We start from the raw sequence: 16,114 nt of genomic DNA, 5'->3' as shown, positions 1-16,114 counted from the left end.
CACTCTACCGTGGTTGACACTGCCCTCGGCAGTGCCCATTCCATTTGCCACACTTCTGCTCTCAACCCTTCCCCTCCCTTGCAGAACCACGATAGGGTTCCCCTCTTCCTCACCTTTCACCCCACCAGCTTCCAGATTTAACGAATCATCAACTGCCATTTCCACCACCGCCAGCTTGATCCCTCCACTAAACATTCCTTCCCCTCCCCGCCTTTTTCAGCATTCCAAACGGACCACTCCCTCCGCAACACCCCCAACATCCTTTCCCCATCCTTATGCAAATTCCTTTGCAAGCACAGGGTATGCAACACATGCCCTTTCACCTCCTCCCTCCCCACTGTCCAGGGCCCCAAACACTCCTTCCAGGTGGAACAGCCATTTACTTGTACTTCTTGCAATCTACTATACCGTATTCGCTGCTCATGTTGTGGTCTCCTCTACATTGGGGAGACCAAACGAAGATTGGGTGACCGCTTTGCGGAACACCTCCATTCAGTTCGTACGCATGACCCCGAGTTTCCGGTCGCCTGTCACTTTAATTCTTCACTCCAATCCCACTCTGACCTCTCCATCCTCGGCCTCTTACACTGATCCTACGAAGCTCGAGGAACAGCACCTCATCTTTTGATTATGCACTTTACAACCTTCTGGATTCAACATCGAGTTCAACAATTTCAGACTATAACCTCGGCCCCCATGTTTTATTTTCTCTCTCACATGGCAGCTGCTGATGATTCTGCTAATGTCATTTACACCTCATCTAGAGTCATTGTTTGTTTCTTAACTTGTCCCATTGCCATCCCCTTTTGTCTTGCACATCATGAATTTTGTCTTTCAATTTCTGCTGCATTCCACCCTATCACAGAGCTTGTCTTTTGTTCTTTCCTCCCCGGTTTCCTTTCCCTGCCCCAATCTAGGTTAAATATCTGTTACTTTGTCCAGTTCTGATGAAGGGTCATCGACCAGAAACGTTAACTCTACTTCTCTCTCCACGATGCTGACTGACCTGCTGAGTTATTCCAGCATTTATTATTGTTATTTAATATGAACACAGTCACCTTTGATCGCATAAAGTATGACATCTAATATAGAGACCAGATTGCAGCTCCCATTGTCTTCGAAGATTTATGTGTGTACATGTGAAGTGAACAACTGACGTTAGGTTCGGATGGAAATAATTGCATTTTAGTTCTGTGAAGTCTTTTAAATTATTTGATTAAATTAGTAATTATAGACAAGGGACGTTTAATCACGTTCTTCAATTCCTCTCTGAATTTACTCTGGGACACGGCATATATAAACGTGTTTGTGCATGAACTCAAATTTCCAAGCATATACCCAGACTGTTCCATAATGGCGAAAGAGTCGTTGTAATTTCTTTCCAAAAGTTGAACATCTGTAAAATGCACACATAAGTAATATATGAAAATTACCATCCATAAAAGTATAAAATTGCCTGAAATGGCGAGCAGTAAAATGATGGATTTTCTTCGGTTTTCTATCTCTGGATCGTTGTGATTATCTCCACTTTTTTTACCTTGGAGTCCTTTCCTCACTCTATTGGCCAGTAGAATGTGCCTGATGGTCAGACCATTGAGCAGTAAAATCAAAACAAATGGTGCAAATGGGATTAAAATGTTTTCCAACCACAAATATGCCGCCCATATGGGTGAGGTATAGAAGCTTGATTTCACAGAGCAGGACCACGGTACATTGTCAATTATTTCCTGAGGTTCAAATAAAAAGTAGATTGGAACATTTTGTAAAGCACTTAAGGAACAAACCACTGCTGTAACCACAGCTGCAGTCCTTTCAGTGCAATATTTTCCTCGCAAACTTTGGCAACCAATAGCAACAAATCGATCAAAGGTGAAAGCCACAGTTAACCAGACAGAGCAATCTATACAAACAAAATGCAGGGCGATATTGAGCCTACAAATAGGAGTATAATTCAAGAATGAATAATGGAAATAAGCATCTTTAATATCATTGAGAATTACACCAATTATCAGGATCATTAGATCAGCCGCTGCCATGGCCACCAGGTAACGGGTGATGCAGTTGGAGAGACCGCACCTTCCACGGCGGAGAATCACAATTGTCACCAAATTAGCTGCAAAAAGGAGGAAATGTCATTACTAACTCTCCTGATATAGAAAAGATGATCAGTCAACAGTGCTTTGTATGCAAATCCTTGATTATTTCCTGTTGCTCCACTGTCTGTCACTATTTTTCTCCTACGACGTCAGACAAGATTAGCAATTCAGACAGGATAACGTTCTATTTCGAAATACGCCACAAAATTATTCTGTAAGTTACTTCAACAAAACATTTAATTTTGGATTGTGCCTTAACTTTGTAACACCAGAGCCGCTTACATCGCAGCAGCGGGTTAAGAGTTGGAGTTACATGGGGTCTGAACATGAGCAGCGGGAACTTTGGAGTTATATCAGAGATGTGTCTGGTAAAGCAATAAAATCACAGTTATTATTCAAAACTTGGATGCTGGTAGCGATCTGACATGGACATTTATAAATGCCTTTCAAATGTAGTTTTTCATTATTTTGAATATCTATTAATGTAAACGGGAGGCTCTGAATAGAATAGCGGTGCTTTGCTAAATGCTGAAGCAAAATAAATATTTAATATTTATCACTCCGTTGAAAGGGTACTTACACTGCAATGGACAAGCCGTGCCTCTTCCTGGTGAGTTTAGCCCGTATCTATGAGGAAAGTACAGTAACTTCACGCAGTTCAGTGAATTTGAATGGTGATTCAGACGGCGAGATGCCGGTTTCGGGAAGCTCTTGGGGAGCTGAGCACCTCGGCCAGCAACTTCCGGATTTCTGTGTTTAACTGCGCATGTGCAGTCACCAATTCTGCTGTCCATTTTGCACGTAAATAACGGTTATCGCTATTAGCCTCATTATTATTTTACAGCAAAATGCGGCCAATTTAATATACCGCACAGTTTCAGAATCTGCAGGAATGCGCTATAAGCACAAATTTTATGACTACTTGCCAGCAGGCAATCACCTTGCCCAGCATTAGCATATAGCGACCATTTATTTATCAGTTACCTACAGGAACCTCACGTCATTCAATGTATTTGAATCTCTTGGTGAGATAATATAATTGCGCCCCTTTTGGAGGAGCCGAGCATCATGGACAGCAACGTCCTGATTTCGGCTCTTAACTGCGCAGGTGCGGTCGCAGGAAGTTCATGCCTGAGTTCAAGCAGATAACTGTGAGCGCTGCTAGCGTCATCATTATTACTACCGCAAAATCCCGTCCAAGAGGAAATTGGCAGAATCTTGGAGTATTTTATGTTATTACTTTGGTGCCAGTAATCAAAGTCCACAAAACAAGTACATCCAAACAGACAGATGATATTCTTGCAGCGACTGCAGGAGCAGTGATACTGTGAAACAATGTTAAAGATGAATATTAACTGATTTTAAACGTCTTACCAGGAATGCCAATCGCTGCAAGAATCGGATAGTAAATGCTTTCTATCTGTATGATTACCGGCTGTCCCATTTTCCGAGCGAAGCAACCTTTTCTGTTTGTGTTGTATACTCGCAGAACTTCTGTTTTCAAAAAAATGTCGTATTTATACCTGAGAGAAACATCAAGCGACACAAGAGCATTACATAATGATTGTCATTAGTTACAGTCATTTGAACAAACAGATTTGGCCAAACCTGGTTGACTCCTATTAGCCAGGGAATAGGATTCTTTGCAGTGATATTGCATATTGAATGAGTAAGGAGACAAGAAAATAATCTCATCTTACACTGCAAACAAAATATTTTGCCATCTCCACTTCTACAATCATGGTACAAGACTCTTTAAGCCCTGTATATTTATTTATAGGTCTATACAAGGACATTTGATGTATTAAATGCACACATTTATTACATATAATTTATTAAATATTAGCTGCATCGAGATCTTAGTTACATCAAGATGCGTCTTTATCTCCTCTACATTTTATTAAATCTAATGTATATGTAGCAGGTTCCATGGTGCACGTGAGATCGAAGAACTTTCACAGATAAACACAGAAAGTGATACAGTCAGTTGTGTGCATCTAATCAGCAGAGAAGGTGACATTTTGGAGGTACTAACAGACCTAGCACGGAGGTCAGAGGGCATAACAATTAGAATCTTAGAATGATACAACACGTGCCTGTGCCAGCTCATTGAAAGATCATGGCCCAGAAATTCGGGTCGGGGGCTTCCTGCGGGTGCAAGCCACCGACCTGCACTTACCTTGCGCGCCGGCAGTTGAGCTGTGGGCTCCCGTGGAATTCCGCTCCGGGGCCTGGCCCAGTTGCCGGCGCGCTGTGCTTGCGTGTCCCAGGGGCGTAGTTAGTGCGATGCGTCCCCTGGGATCACGTGAGCCATGGGCAGCCAATCGGAGGAGGGAAAAGCCCATTCATTAGATTGACAGGAAGACCTGTCTAAACTTATGAATGATCCCGCCCCAAAGTAGTAGTAAAGCATCAAATAAATTTTAAAAAATCATCACACTTTTTAAATAAACTATAAATTACATTAAATAACTATTTTAAACAATAATTTAAATTTTTGAAAAAAATAATTTTATAAAAAAACTGGGCTAAAAATAAACTTACCTTGATTTAAAGTATTTAAAAATAATAAAACTGTGGAAAAAATGTTTAATTTTAATTAATTGACCACTTACCTTTTAAAATGCAGGCCTTATGCCTGGTTTTTACATTTCAAAAATTTAAAGACTTACACTCACGGAAAAACCTGTAAATAAAACATATGTTCAAAGCGCATGCGCAGACTCCCACGCGCAGGCGTTTGACCTCTGAACCCAATTGGAGCAGGGAATCTCCATTCATAGATTTGTCTCGGAATACCTGTCAAATCTATGAATAGAGATCGGCCCCAAAACCTAAGTAAAGCTTCAAATAATTTTTTTTTAAATCTCATTTTTAAAAGAAATATAAATTACACAAATTAACTATTTTAAACAAAAATTTTAATATTTGAAAAAATTAATTAAAGTTTTTAACAGGGCGAAAAATAAACTTTCCTTTCCTTAAAGTATTTTAAAATGATAAACCTTTGGAAAAAATGTTTTAATTTTACTTAATTATCCTCTTACCTTGTTAAAACCAGGCCCTGCGACTGCTTTTTTCAAAACACGATTTGCCTTTAACAAATCCATGCCACGTTCATTTATAAATCCATATTTTTCCAAGTGCAAATTATTCTTTTTCTCGATTATTCGCTCTAAAAGTTTCCCCACTTTGCCTCGTTAACCTGATTGGCCTGTAGTTGCTAGGTTGATACCGCTCCCCATTTTTGAGCAGGGGAGTAACATTTGCAATCTCCCAGTGCTCTGGCACCACTTACTTATATAAGCATGACTGGAAGATTATGGCCAGAGCCTCCACAAATTTCACCCTTCCTTACCTCAGCCACCTGTGATGCATCCCGTTCGGACCGCATGACCTTTGTAGCTTGAGCATTGCCAGCTTTTTAATAACCTCCTCATTACTTTTATTATCCAATATCTCTGCTGCCTCCTTCTTTACTGTGATATTGGCGGCATCCTCTTCTTCATTGAAGGCAGCTGTAAACTACTCATTTTCTGGCTCAGCCGTGCCCTCTGCCTCCACAAGAACATCCCCTTTTTGGTCCCTAATTGGCACAGATATCGTTTTACTGACCTTTTACTACATGGGCACTTTGTTTACATGAATGTCCTTTCCACATATTTTCTAAAACGGTTAGCCGCCCTTAATCATGAGATTTTATTATGAGCAGTCCATTATTCCCATGGCATTGGGGCCGTTAACTCTGCAGACCTAGCAGTCACTGTAAAAACAAATGTCTAATCTACATGGACTTTGTTAACTCTGTGTGTTCCAGTTGTATTAAGATTAATTACTGACACAGACTACAAGAATAAAGTTCAACAGGTCTTTACTAGTTGGAGGTCAGGACTATACTAAATACAATATCACTACACAGTATTATATACCGGTGGTCACCACCGGTATTACGTATACAGCAGCCAGAGAAAGTAGTACATCTCTTAAGGTGGAACAGGCTTAAGTTCTCTTAAGGTGGAACAGGTTACATACACCACAATCCTCCCTTTTTAGCTTAACAGTCATATCCCCATTTAACATAACATAATAACATATATACATATATAACTTCAGGTATAAACAGTTCAAAGGTTCAGTCTCTCAGGAGGCCTTCTGATTCGGTTTGGATAACGCCTTTCACTGGTCTCTGATTCTTGTTGCTGAGGTGACTCTTCTTGTTGGTTTCCTATGTATTGGACGTCATCATCAGGTACAGTCCCTGCCGAGGTACATGCTTCAGGTTCATTAACTTCTTCCACAGTTGTCTCTGTCGCAACCATGGGTTCGACCCTTGCTTTTGATTCTACCAGTTGATCTGCATGACGCCTTATCACATTGTTACCAATATCTACTGTGTACATCAGAGGTCCTTGTCTGGCCCGAATTGTTCCGGACTGCCATTTTTCGTTTCCATAGCCGCTTGCCAACACTGGTTGTCCTACGTCGAAACTTCGAGTGGACTTGTTATTAATATGCCAGAACTGTTTGTTTTCCACTTCCCTCCGCACGTTTGGTTTTAACAAGGCCAACCTGGACCGCAACCTCCTGTTATAAAACATCATGGCAGGACTTTGGTTAGTCACTGCATGAGCGGCGTTTCGATATGCCATTAGGATATTGTCCACCTTGTGTTGTAACGGAATCTGATCATCGTTCAAGGCCTTTATTGCCTTTTTGAATGTTTGGACAAATCTCTCAGCCAACCCGTTTGTCGCCGGATGATATGGGGCAGAGGTATAATGTTTCACCCCATTCTTCTTTAAGAATTTTTGGAATTCTTCTGACACGAACTGTGGTCCGTTGTCCGAACATATCTGTTCTGGCAATCCGTTCCTTGCGAATATTGTTCTTAACACCGCAATTGTCTTTTCTGAAGTAGTGGTATTCATCTTGATCACTTCTGGCCATTTGGAATGTGCGTCCACCGCAATTAGGAACATGGAGTCCATGAATGGACCAGCAAAGTCAATATGTATGCGTTGCCATGGGGCTGAAGGCCATTCCCATGGGTGTAGCGGTGCGATCGGAGGTGCATTTTGCACTTTTTGGCACCCAGCGCAGCTTTTTCTCAACTCCTCTATCTGTTGGTCAATGCCCGGCCACCATACATAAGCCCTAGCAAGACTTTTGATTTTAACTCCCCCCAGATGACCTTCATGCAGTTCCTTTAGAACTCTTTCCTGTAACTTGGGAGGAATAATCACTCTTGTCCCGTACATCAAAGTACCATGGCAGACGGACAGCTGATCTCGCCTTGCCGAGAATGCCGGTAACAGAGGATCACCATGTGTTGGCCATCCCTTCACTGTCACCTCGTAAACTCGGGATAGTGTCGGGTCGTTCCTGGTTTCTCTTTCAATACTTGCATTGGTGACTGGTAAACACTCGATGATGGTTGAATGAAATAACTCAACAGGGTCAACTTTCGTCGTCTCTTCTGCTTCAGGTAGTGGCAGGCGCGACAGCCCATCAGCATTGCCATGCTGCTTTGTACCTTTGAATTCTATTTGATATTGATGTGCCCCTAGGAAAAGGGATCATCTCTGGAGTCGCTGTGCTGTCATCACCGAAACACCCTTCTTAGGGTTAAAAATGGATACCAACGGCTGATGGTCTGTTAGAAGTGTGAATTTTTGGCCCTGCAGGTAATGATTAAACTTCTTCACTCCCCATACAAGGCTGAGAGCCTCCCTATCGATCTGTGCATAGTTGCGCTCAGCGGAGGTCAATGATCTGGATGCAAACGCGACTGGCCTTTCCATGCCATTTGGCAACTTGTGTGAGAGTACTGCCCCAATACCATATGGAGAAGCATCACAAGCCAACCGAATAGGCAGTGTCGGGTTGAAGTGAGCCAGCACTTCCTCTGAGGTGATCAATTCTTTGCTTTTGCAAAATGCCTTCTTATAGTTTTCGCTCCATTCCCATGGTACCCCTTCTGTAAAAGAGCATTCAGCGGGTGCAGTACCGTGGATAGATTCGGTAGAAACTTATGGTAATAGTTAATCAATCCCAGAAACGACCTCAACTGAGAGACATTATCCGGATCGGGAGCCTTTACAACTGCCTCTATCTTATCAGGAGACTTATGAAGCCCCTCCCGGTCATTGACATGACCACAGTACGAGATCCGCTTCTCAAAGAACTCACATTTCTGCCGATTAACTCTATGTCCATACTCTTTCAGTCTGTTGATAACCAGTTCCAAGTTTGCGGGGTGTTCTTCATCACCATCACCTGTAATCAGAATATCGTCCAGGTAACATTGTGTGCCTGGAATTCCCTGTAATACCTGCTCCATGGCCCTCTGCCAAATTGCCGGAGCCGATGCCACTCTAAAAACCAGCCTATTATACCGGTACAAACATTTATGTGTGTTGATCGTGAGGTACTGGCGTGACTCTTCTTCAACCTCCATCTGCAAGTACACCTGTGCCAGGTCTATCTTGGTGAAGTGTTTCCCACCAGACAACGAAGCAAAAATATCCTCAATCCGCGGAAGCGGATACTGCACAGTGTGAAGCACCGGATTAACGGTGATCTTGAAATCTCCACAGATGCGAACCTTCCCTGGTTCTCCTGGCTTTTTGCTCGAAGGACGATTCATAATGGGAACAATGGGCATAGCCCACTCACTCCAATCTACATTAGACAGTACACCTGAACGTTCTAGCGCTTCCTGTTCCGCTTCTACAGTAGGTCGTATTGCATAGGGTACCGGCCTGGCTTTGAAAAATTTTGGTTGTGCATGTTCATCAATCTTGATGTTTGCCGTAATTCCTTTCAGTGTTCCCAGTCCTTGCTGGAACACCTCTTTAGCATCATCCAATATTTTGGACAATCGTTTAGGTTTGACATCTGTTTCCCCGGAATCTACCGTTAGTGCTTTTAAGCAGTGCCAGTCCATATTCATTTTTCTAATCCACTCCCGTCCCAGTAGTGGTGGACCTCCTTCAGGTAGCACATATAAGTCCATTACTTGGCTTTCTTCGCCCTTGCGGACCACTTTTACCTCTATCTTTCCGATGGGGTACACTTTTTGCCCCGTGTATGTTTTCAATATAATCTCCGTATCCCGTAGGGGAATATGTTGGAATAACCTTTTGTAATCTTTCTTATTCATGACCGTCAATGCCGATCCAGTGTCCAATTCCATCTTTACTTGGACTCCTGCTATCTGAAGAGTGACCCAAATTGTCTGGAGATCTGCATCCTTACCAACGTTGTGTACTCTTAAGCTACCCAGTTCATTACTGCTAGCGTCTGAAACTGACTTCTGTTCGTTCGAACTGGTCTTTGTCACCTTGTGCACCTTTATATATTTTCCTTGCGGTGACTTTTTGTCGCTGGTCTTCTTTCCTGACTGGCATACTTTAGCTATGTGGCCAAGCCTGCCACACGTTCTGCATTCTTGGTTTTTAAACCAACACTGGTTCTGATCGTGTGTTGTCTTTCCACAATGATAACATTTTACAGTATTCAAACCCAATTTATTTGTACTGAGTTCCAGTGACCGTAGCTGCATTACTGCCGTGCCTTTCGCTGTGGCATCGTGTGCTGCTGCTATAGTGACCGCTTTCTCAAGCGTCAGCTCATTCTCCTCGTGCAGTCACTTTTGTGTATCTTCTTTTAATAATCCACACACAAATTTATCTCTTAGCGCATCTGTTAGTCCCGTTCCAAACTGACAGTACTTTGCTAGCTTATGCAATTCCATTAAATATTCAGCATTGCTATCATCCTTCGGCTGCCTTCTGCTGTAAAATTTAAATCGTTCCGCTAGCATCAGCGGCATGGGGTTTAGATGATTTTTCAGGACAGTAACAATCTCCTCGAACGTCTTATCCGCCGGTTCATCTGGTGATAAAAGGTGTTTCAATTGCCCGTATGTCTTTGCACCCATTAAGTTTAATAAAGTTAGTGCTTTCTCTGCATCTGGGATTTAATTTGCTTTACAATAATTTTGTATGCGTTCTACATACATGGCCCAATCTTCGATGTCGCTATCAAAGGTATTAATGTTCCCATGTTTAGGCATTGTTGCAATTTATTTTATCCCAAGATGGCGGCTTCCCGCTCTTGTCTTCATCCTCCACCTACAAAATGGCGGTATTCCCGTGCTTGGCGGTCTTCACCCACTGGCTGCAATGGCGTTTGGCGTGCCGCTGCTGCTCCCCTTTCCCAGCGGTTAGTAACTCCCCCGACGCTGTCTCCGCTTCACCGCGGCTTCCTTGGGCATTCGCGCTTCCCCAATGTCGCGCCTCGCAGCCCTTCTTGCAGCCCGGTTATTAGCACTGGCTGCGTTCGCCTTCACCGCGGCTCTCGCGCCTTCAGTTGCCCCAGACGCTGCGCCTTTTTTGCCCGAAAGCGGCCCGGCCCTAATCACCAGCCGCGATCGATGTCCCCGCGCTGCGTCTTTCGGCCCGAATGTGGCCCGGCCCTTATCTCCGGTCGTGATCGATCTCACCGCCCTTATTCCTCCGTCTTCCTCCCCCCGTCTGTACAGCCAACGCGGCCGACTTTCTGCTCACGTCGCTGACCGGCTTACACACCACCGAGGTAGAAAGAAGATAGCTGACTGCCGCTGATGGAGGCTTCGAGTTCAGGATGTCTACTGCACTCCGGGTTCTCGATGCCTGCCGCGCGACGTATCTTCCAGCAGGTTGATGAGGGTGGATGCCTCTCTTCGACGCCCGTTCTGTGGACGAAGCCGCCGTGGATATAAACTGCCGCAGGGTAAGAATCGGACTCGTCACCACTGTTAAGTCTGTGTGTTCCAGTTGTATTAAGATTAATTACTGACACAGACTACAAGAATAAAGTTAAAAAGGTCTTTACTAGTTGGAGGTCAGGACTATACTAAATACAATATCACTACACAGTACTTATATACCGGTGGTCACCACCGGTATTACGTATACAGCAGCCAGAGAAAGTAGTACATCTCTTAAGGTGGAACAGGCTTAAGTTCTCTTAAGGTGGAACAGGTTACATACACCACAGACTTTCTTTGTCATTGTCCATCCCTTTGTTCGGAAATAATGTAAGCAGACTGAAAACTAGTTGTGTTCTGAAGAGGACATCCTTATTGTAAAGTTAATACACATTTATTGAAATTCGATTGATTTGATCTCTCTGTAACAAGTAAAGCACCTTTCAGTTGAAGGAGCCAGTATATATAAATATTAAAACATTGTCTCTCAGGCCCTACCGGCTGTCGACCATCCACTTTGTTAAATTCAAGGGCAACACTGTATTTGATAATATTGCACTACACATATCACGTCTCAGGCTTTACTTGTTTTCAGTTCTGTCTGATCTGAACTCCATACAATGATCAATCATTTAATATCTACCTACCTCGCATGGTCAATGTCTATGAAATTGTTCTCTTCAAAAAAACATTCTGTTCGTTATCAAACTGTAAGAAATTATCCCTCGTGGGAGTGGGAGGCGGTGGGAGTTATCCCCTTCTGAATTATTGTATTTTTAAAATTTTTATTTACATTACCTTGTACCTTACTATATCTTACGGTTTAAATGTATTATTCAGCCTGTAATTGAAATCTGACCATTAGATTTAGCCTGATCTGACAACATGGGATTTTCCCCTTTTCATCAAATTCAGGGGAATGCACTGAGCATCCCACGTGATCTCCAGTGTTACTGTCAAAATCGGTGTCTGATTGTTCATCCTGGAAATACTAAATAGAGAAAGTAATGGTTGGGTCAGAGCAGAAGCGGCACATTGCAACTCCTTCGATTTTAACTCTAAGGCAAATTACATTTGTTCGGGGAATGGCAGCAAACGGGCTCGGTCTATTGTAACTGCTGCGCCTCATCAGTTTGTCAGTCGTGGACTTCCGGAAATCGGGCTGTCGGAGGCTGCCATCGGGACCCAGGGAAACTGCCGTGACACAAGGTAAGAGGATGGATGGAACCAGGCAGTGAAAGTGCTGTAAGGGGAGGCGGAATCGAAGGGCGGATGAAATCCAAGCCTTCCTTCCGGTGCTCAGAGGAGAACTCCTGCTCTTCCTGACCCACAAGGAACCGATTTTTTAACAAAATAACATACCTTTGTGTGCCTCCTCTGGTCCTGACTGCTGTTACCAGCAGATTTGGCCTAGTGGGGAAGCCATTACTGTTCCCCGCCAAGGCATCAGGTAATTAAAGCAAGTTGTGGCCTGGATCTGCGTATTCCAAGAGGACCCTGTTGAGCTGGACCTTTAAAATTTCAGTCAGCCTGGTTTGGCTGGGAAGAGAATGGGCATTTGGGCAGCGCTATTTTATCTTCCCATCAGCTCCATGCTTTCAGCAAATTGGGGCGAGTTAAAATCGAGGAATAATTCGATCAAGTGATGGCTTTGCAAATGCATGAGCTGCAAAGGAGGAATAGAAAGGAGGAGCGTTCCTGCTAGGGGAATGGCAGGTATTTCACTAACCCAGCAGATTAGTTGACAACCCATCAGTTCCACACAGCAGCTCAGCAGATCAGGAAACGCCTACTCTAAGGTTACATTTTGTCATATGTTCAGCAGATTGAACACAAAGCAAACAGCTCCTGGTGCTAAAAGGTGATAGGCAAACAGTGCAGGGACCACTGGACAGATTTCAGCTTGCCAACCCAATAGAAAAATACCATTGCGGATCGGCCACCCGTTGTAGAAACCACCCGATTGTCAATTTGACATTAGCACATAATGGACAATAACAAAATAGCATCCCGTTTTATATTCTGTCTTGTCCTTTGACTTCAATGGAGACTGATATTAGGTGGATGATAAAATAGGCTGTTAATTTGTTATCGACCATTTTGGAGTACTGCCGATGGTCAAGTTCACCCCTGTATTCTCAACCTGCTGTCCTGACATAAAACACAGCAAAGATTATTGGGCGATTTCTATAAAGAGCGGGCCCAAATGCTACATCCAGGTAGGAAGTTGAAAATCTATTCCCATATCACCCCATCAGATCAGAAATTGTTGATCAGTGTGAAAGAGCTGCAAGCAGATGACTTGTGTGTCAGGGCTTCGTTCACCTCTGGGGAAGGGTAATCCGTTTCTCGATGGATGTTGTGACTTATGATTATTTGGAGGCAAAGTGTGAATAGAGTACCTGATATAGAGGAATGTGAAAAGTGGAGCTGCCAGCGCCATTGCAGCTTAATCTATTATTGCATCACGGTCTAGAATTTCACCTGTGGGGAGCCCTTACTGGGGAATCAAGCTGGGCTGCTGGGCTGCTGGGCACAGCAACACCAATACGAAATCAGCACAACAGCTTCCAGGCAGGTTGGCTGCATTGTAAAGAAGCAATGGATTTATCAACCTTTACCAGGTCAATATGAGAATTTACAGGAGCCGGTGTGATGAAACAACCCTCTGTTCTGGATTGTCTGTTGTTGTACTTGTTAATGTCTGGAATGTTTTATAGGTGTAACCACTAATGTTCCTCCCTAGATCCGCCTTCATGGATCCTCCTGATTGGTGTGAGCCTTATTTATAAGAGCTGGGTTTTACTCATAAGGGCTGGGTCTGTGATGAATGATGGTTGCCCTGTGTTAACTTGATGCCATGATTCTTACTTAATAAAAGCCTTTAGTTTTAAGTTTTAACCTCATGGATTCAGGCAGTTATTTGGCACATCAATTTTATTAAGTACCAACTTTGGAAGATGGATCGATTTTTGAAACTAGAGCGTCTGGATATCGATCCCCATTCAGCAGATGTGTCAAAGAAATTTACGGATTGGCTTCGATGTTTTGAACACTTCATCGCATCGATCGATCTGACGGTTAACAAGTTGGGTCTTTTAACCAACTTGGTAAGTCATCAAACTTACTCTATATTTGAAGATATTACTAAGTATGAAGAGGCCCTTGCAGCTCTAAAGACCCAGTGCCTTAAGTCGGTTAATGAAGTATACGCCAGGTATCTTTTGTCTTCTCGCAGGCAATTACCCGAAGAATCACTGGATTTCCTGCAGGATCTTAAGGCTTTGGCTAACGATTTCAACTACAAGGCTGTCTCTGCCATATTGTATCAGGATTCTTTCATATCTGGTCTACGATCTAATTATATTAGACAGAGACTCCTCGAGAATGACTCGTTAGTTTTAAAAGCAGTCGTTGTTACGGCTCAATCGTTAGATGTAGCCCAGAAGAATTTAGAAGTGTATGCATCAGCCCATGCGTCTCTCTCAGCCTCATGTGTTCCGAGTATGGAGGCATCCATAACGCCAATGGCACCTCCACTTAATCCTACTGTTGCGGCTGTACCCCATGGGTCTGAGTGTTGTTTTTGTGGCCAATCTAAACACCCCAGGCAACGATGCCCAGCCAGAGAGGCTACCTGTTTTAAATGTAAAAACGGGGACATTTTAGTAAAGTGTGTAAGGGTAATCCTGTACCCGATGTCTTCTCTGCTGCCGCCTATCGTTTTACTCTAGCCTCGGTTATGGTTGACCAGACCATACTGTGTTCCTTGTCGAAATCTATGATGGACATTAAGATTAATGGTCATCCTACTGGGTGTTTGATAGACTGTGGCAGTACTGAACGTTTTATACATCCCAACCTTGTTAACTCCTGTTCATTGAAGGTGTATCCTACTCAAAGTGAAATTGTGATGGCGTCCAAGTCCCTTACTTCGGAGGTAACTGGACATTGTAAAGTCACATTGACCATTAAGGATGCGGAGTATAAGGACTTCAAACTCCTTATATTACCTCAGTTGTGTGTGAACTTAATTTTAGGCTTGGACTTCCAGTGTCAGCATGAGAGCGTTACCCTTAAGTATGGTGGGTCTCAGCCTCCACTCACAGTCTGCAGCCTTTCTATTTAAAAGTAAGTCCACCTTCTTTGTTCGTGAACCTTGTTCTTAATTGTAGACCTATAGCGACTAAGAGTCGATGGAAGATAAAACATTTATAAAAGAGGAAGTGGAAAGGCTTCAATGGGAGGGAATCATCGAACACAGTAATAGCCCATGGCATGCCCAGGTAATGGTGGTTACAAATTATGAAAAGGAAAGACTTGTGGTCGATTATAGCCAGACTATAAACTTGTATACCCAATTGGATGCCGATACTTTGCCTCGTATTTCTGAGATGGTGAACCAGATAGCTCAGTATCGCGTGTTCTCCACCATTGATTTAAAGTCTGCCTACCATCAACTCCCCATCAAAATAGAAGACCGACCTTATACGGCCTTCGAAGCTAATGGGCGCCTGTACCAATTCCTTAGGGTGCCCTTTGGAGTGACGAATGGGGTATCCGTCTTACAACGGGAGATGGATCGTATGGTGGATGAATACGTGTTGGAAGCAACATTCCCATACCTGGACAATGTTACTATCTATGGGCGCGACCAACGGGAGCATGATCAAAATCTCGCGAAGTTCCTAGAGATGGCAAAGAGTTTAAACCTGACCTACAACATAAACAAGTGTACCTTCAATACTACACGTTTGTGTATTCTTGGTTGCGTTGTGGAGAATGGGGTAATCGGGCGTGATCCTGAAAGATTACGCCCACTTAAGGAATTACCTTTACCCCAGATTGTAAAAGCTTTAAGAAGGTGTCTGGGATTCTTTTCGTACTATGCCCAGTGGGTGGCTAGCTACTCAGATAAAGTCCGACTGCTTATTAAGTCGATGTCTTATCCACTATTGGCAGAAGCTCAGGAGGCTTTCTGTGATATCAAACAGGACATTGAGAAGGCAGTGGTATGTGCCGTGGATGAGGAGATCCCTTTTCAAGTGGAAAGTGAAGCATCTGATTTTGCGTTGGCAGCAACTCTTAACCAAGCTGGTAGACCAGTAGCTTTCTTCTCTCGTACATTGCAAAGACCAGAAGTTCGACATTCTTCAGTGGAAAAGGAGGCGCAGGCGATTATCGAAGCAGTCAGGTATTGGAGTCATTATCTCGCTGGCCGACATTTTATGCTAATTACTGACCAGCGATCTGTGGCCTTTATGTT

General features: G+C 43.4%; 1 protein-coding gene across 1 annotated transcript; it reads right to left on the bottom strand.

The window, feature by feature from the left end:
* Positions 1–1,035: 1,035 nt before the first annotated feature.
* LOC147095667 (putative G protein-coupled receptor 139) lies at positions 1,036–3,565 on the bottom strand. Its single transcript, XM_085973988.1, has 2 exons — positions 3,471–3,565; positions 1,036–2,113 (listed from the first exon to the last, which is right to left on the bottom strand). Exons 1-2 carry the CDS (start codon positions 3,538–3,540, stop codon positions 1,209–1,211), a joined length of 975 nt encoding a protein of 324 aa, XP_085830114.1. The 5' UTR covers positions 3,541–3,565; the 3' UTR covers positions 1,036–1,208.
* Positions 3,566–16,114: the final 12,549 nt, after the last annotated feature.

Source organism: Somniosus microcephalus, unplaced genomic scaffold, assembly GCF_052327205.1.
Source record: "Somniosus microcephalus isolate GS21.2 unplaced genomic scaffold, FLI_Smic_1.0 unresolved_chr1, whole genome shotgun sequence".
In the NCBI taxonomy this organism is placed as follows: domain Eukaryota; kingdom Metazoa; phylum Chordata; class Chondrichthyes; order Squaliformes; family Somniosidae; genus Somniosus; species Somniosus microcephalus.
Note: the sequence above shows the minus strand (reverse complement) of the source record. Positions and strands in the feature narration are given on the sequence as shown.

Excerpts from the sequence above, each read along its gene's own strand:
- LOC147095667 (XM_085973988.1), bottom strand. The coding sequence starts at position 3,540 with ATGGGACAGCCGGTAATCATACAGATAGAAAGCATTTACTATCCGATT. Across the intron at positions 2,114-3,470 it reads TGCAGCGATTGGCATTCCTG|CTAATTTGGTGACAATTGTG; the intron begins GTAAGACGTTTA and ends TCCTTTTTGCAG.